Source organism: Lynx rufus, unplaced genomic scaffold, assembly GCF_022079265.1.
Source record: "Lynx rufus isolate CCGP_SWC_20201006 ecotype Redwood Valley unplaced genomic scaffold, mLynRuf1.p SCAF_9, whole genome shotgun sequence".
In the NCBI taxonomy this organism is placed as follows: domain Eukaryota; kingdom Metazoa; phylum Chordata; class Mammalia; order Carnivora; family Felidae; genus Lynx; species Lynx rufus.
In genome coordinates, this window is record NW_025814897.1 from 55,693,633 (window position 1) to 55,696,091 (window position 2,459).

The 2,459-nt window shown below is 62.6% G+C and overlaps 1 protein-coding gene across 1 annotated transcript; it reads right to left on the bottom strand.

Moving 5' to 3' along the window:
* Positions 1-851: 851 nt before the first annotated feature.
* On the bottom strand, positions 852-2,459 carry TSKU (tsukushi, small leucine rich proteoglycan). Its single transcript, XM_047070187.1, has 2 exons — positions 2,276-2,459; positions 852-1,933 (listed from the first exon to the last, which is right to left on the bottom strand). Exons 1-2 carry the CDS (start codon positions 2,364-2,366, stop codon positions 852-854), a joined length of 1,173 nt encoding a protein of 390 aa, XP_046926143.1. The 5' UTR covers positions 2,367-2,459.

The window sequence follows — 2,459 nt, forward strand, 5'->3', positions numbered from 1 at the left end:
ATGCCTGAAGCTTCCAGAGGCTCTGAGGTGAACTCACTTAACCTGTGCCATACAGCTGGTCTCGGGTCCGAGTCCCACCTCGGAGGCCCTTGCCTGTCCTGGGGACGACAGGGAAAGGGTACAAATGGCAGGATGGGGGAGCCCAGGAAGGGGACAGAGGGCATGATTTAGAAAAGACAGAAAAGTGCAAAAGGCCTCGCTGGGAGGCAGGATGCTGGGGCCGGTTACGTCTCCATGGCTCTAGTGCCTTAGATTAGCCATTTGCCCTCTCTGGACCTCAGTGTCCCCACCTGTCACATGAGGAGGTGCACTTGATTTTTTTCTCTAGTCCCTTCTATGACTAAGGTTCTACCCAGCGTTCTAGAGGAAAACAAAAGGATGAAGTGGGCCTCATGGGCCCAGGGCAAAGCGGGGGCTACCTCATAAAAGAAACTCATGCCCCTGAGTGACTGGACCGTGGGCCCAAGGGGATGCTCAGCCGTGGGCCTGACCTCTTTTCTGCAGCAGTATCGCCCTTCCACCCTCCCCCTGTCACAGGTCAGGTTGGCCCAGGCCTGAAGGAAGGCACTTTGGGGACAAACGGGGAAGGACGGCAGGGGACTGCCGTCTGGGTTTGGCATCTAAGACCTTCTACTTATGGTCTGGGGAGCAACACAGACAGAGGGGCCAGACTTTGCTCCTGGGTGTCGGCCCCAGCCCCAAAGTTCTCCCTAGGTCCACAGCTCTCTTCCGCGCTGCTACAGAGGCCTGCAGGGTGCCCCCTGGCATTGGCACATGAAAATATAAATTACCCAGGCCCTGAGGAAGCCCAGGGCAGCAGTGTGTCAGACGGCCCCGGGCCACACCGTTTGTCACAAAGCGTTGGGGCTCTCCGCAGCCCTTTCCCGGGGGTCTACGCAGTGCAGGGCCACCTTGGGGCTAGAGACAGGCTGCCGAGGATAGGCGCCCTCCCGCACTAGCCGCCGGCACCGCACGCCCTGGCCCACGCTGATGCTCTGCAGTGCTGGCAGGTGGACGAGCAGCATCTCAGGCAGAGGCACCAGGCCCGTGCCTGACAGGTCCAGCTCCTGCAGGGAGCCCAGGCCCGAGAATACCTCAGCTCCCGCCCACTTGAGCTTGGGGTTGCCTGAAAGGTCCAGGACCTGCAAGCCTTGCAACTCACGGAAGCCATGGGGCGCCAGCTGGGGGAGCCCCTGCAGGCTGCCCAGTGACAGATGCGTGAGGCCTGCCAGCCCCCTGAAGGCACCCGGGCCAACGGCAGCCAGCGGGTTGCCATCCAGGCTCAGGTAGCGCAGGGGCAAGTCCCGGAGGTCGGGTACGGTGCGGAGCCGGTTCCAGGCCAGGTTCAGGCTCTGAATGGCGGGTGCGGGCAGGCTGGCCCCTGCAGGGTGGGGCACCAGGCGGTGGATGAGGTTGTGGGAGAGGTCCACGTGCAGCGCCCGGCCCGGGCTGTGGGTCGTGAAGGCAGACACCGAGACCTCTCGGAGCCGGTTGTGGCTGAGGTTCACGTCGCTCAGGGGCGAGCTGGTGAAGCTCTCCGCCGGCAGAGCTGCCAGGCCATTGTGGCTGATGTCGAGCGACTCCAGGTAGCGAAGGCGGGAGAAGGTGGTGGGCGAGATGCTGGCGAGCAGGTTGTGGCTGAGATCCAGGCCTGCCAGCGTGGTATAGCCCGGCCCCGCCAGCACCGACTCGTTCACGGTCTCCAGCCGGTTGGAGGACAGGTCCAAGTGGGCTGTGTCCAGAGGGATGGGCACGGGCACGATGTGGGGGCCCAGGCCGCTGCAGTCCACGCGTGTCAGGCTGAAGCTGTCGAAGAGGCCGAAGGTCTCCACCTCACACTGGCATCCGGGGAAGCATGGCCGGGTCGTCTGGGCCCCGCTCACGGCCAGCAGCAGCAGTGGGAGCAGCAGCAGGGGCCACGGCATGGTGGGGGCTGGAAGGAGAGCCACAGGTGAGGGACGGCAGCAGACACCCCACACCAGGTGGTTCTGGCCTACCACGTAAGACACGAGCCAGCATATCTAGGCCCAGCTGGAAGTTGCCACCACCAGTCCTGTCCTCCCAGGACGCTTTCCCCGAACACCCTTCCTCATATAATTCCGGGTCCCCATTCCTCTCTGGCCTCAGTCTCTCCATCTGTGTGATAAAAGGCCAGGTGGGTGGATTGTAAACTGAAGGCAGCGGAAGGCTTTCTTAGAAAAAGATCAGCAGAGGAAAATGGGCATGTTCTGGCTGACATGAGGGTGGGGACTTGGAATTTTCCAGGCCTCCTTACCAGTCCTGCCGTAGGATGTTGAGGAACCCTGCCGGAAACCCCCTGGACTAGATGGGTCTGGCCCCTCCGGCTCTGATGGGCGAGGGTCCATGGGCTGGTCTTGCCCTAGGCCCTGCTGAGGAGGGGTCAGGGTGCTCTATCCAGCTCTGAGCGTGCGCCATGAGCTGGCTGTTACGCTACCCGC

Excerpts from the sequence above, each read along its gene's own strand:
- TSKU (XM_047070187.1), bottom strand. The coding sequence starts at position 2,366 with ATGGACCCTCGCCCATCAGAGCCGGAGGGGCCAGACCCATCTAGTCCA. Across the intron at positions 1,934-2,275 it reads AACATCCTACGGCAGGACTG|CCCCCACCATGCCGTGGCCC; the intron begins GTAAGGAGGCCT and ends CTCTCCTTCCAG.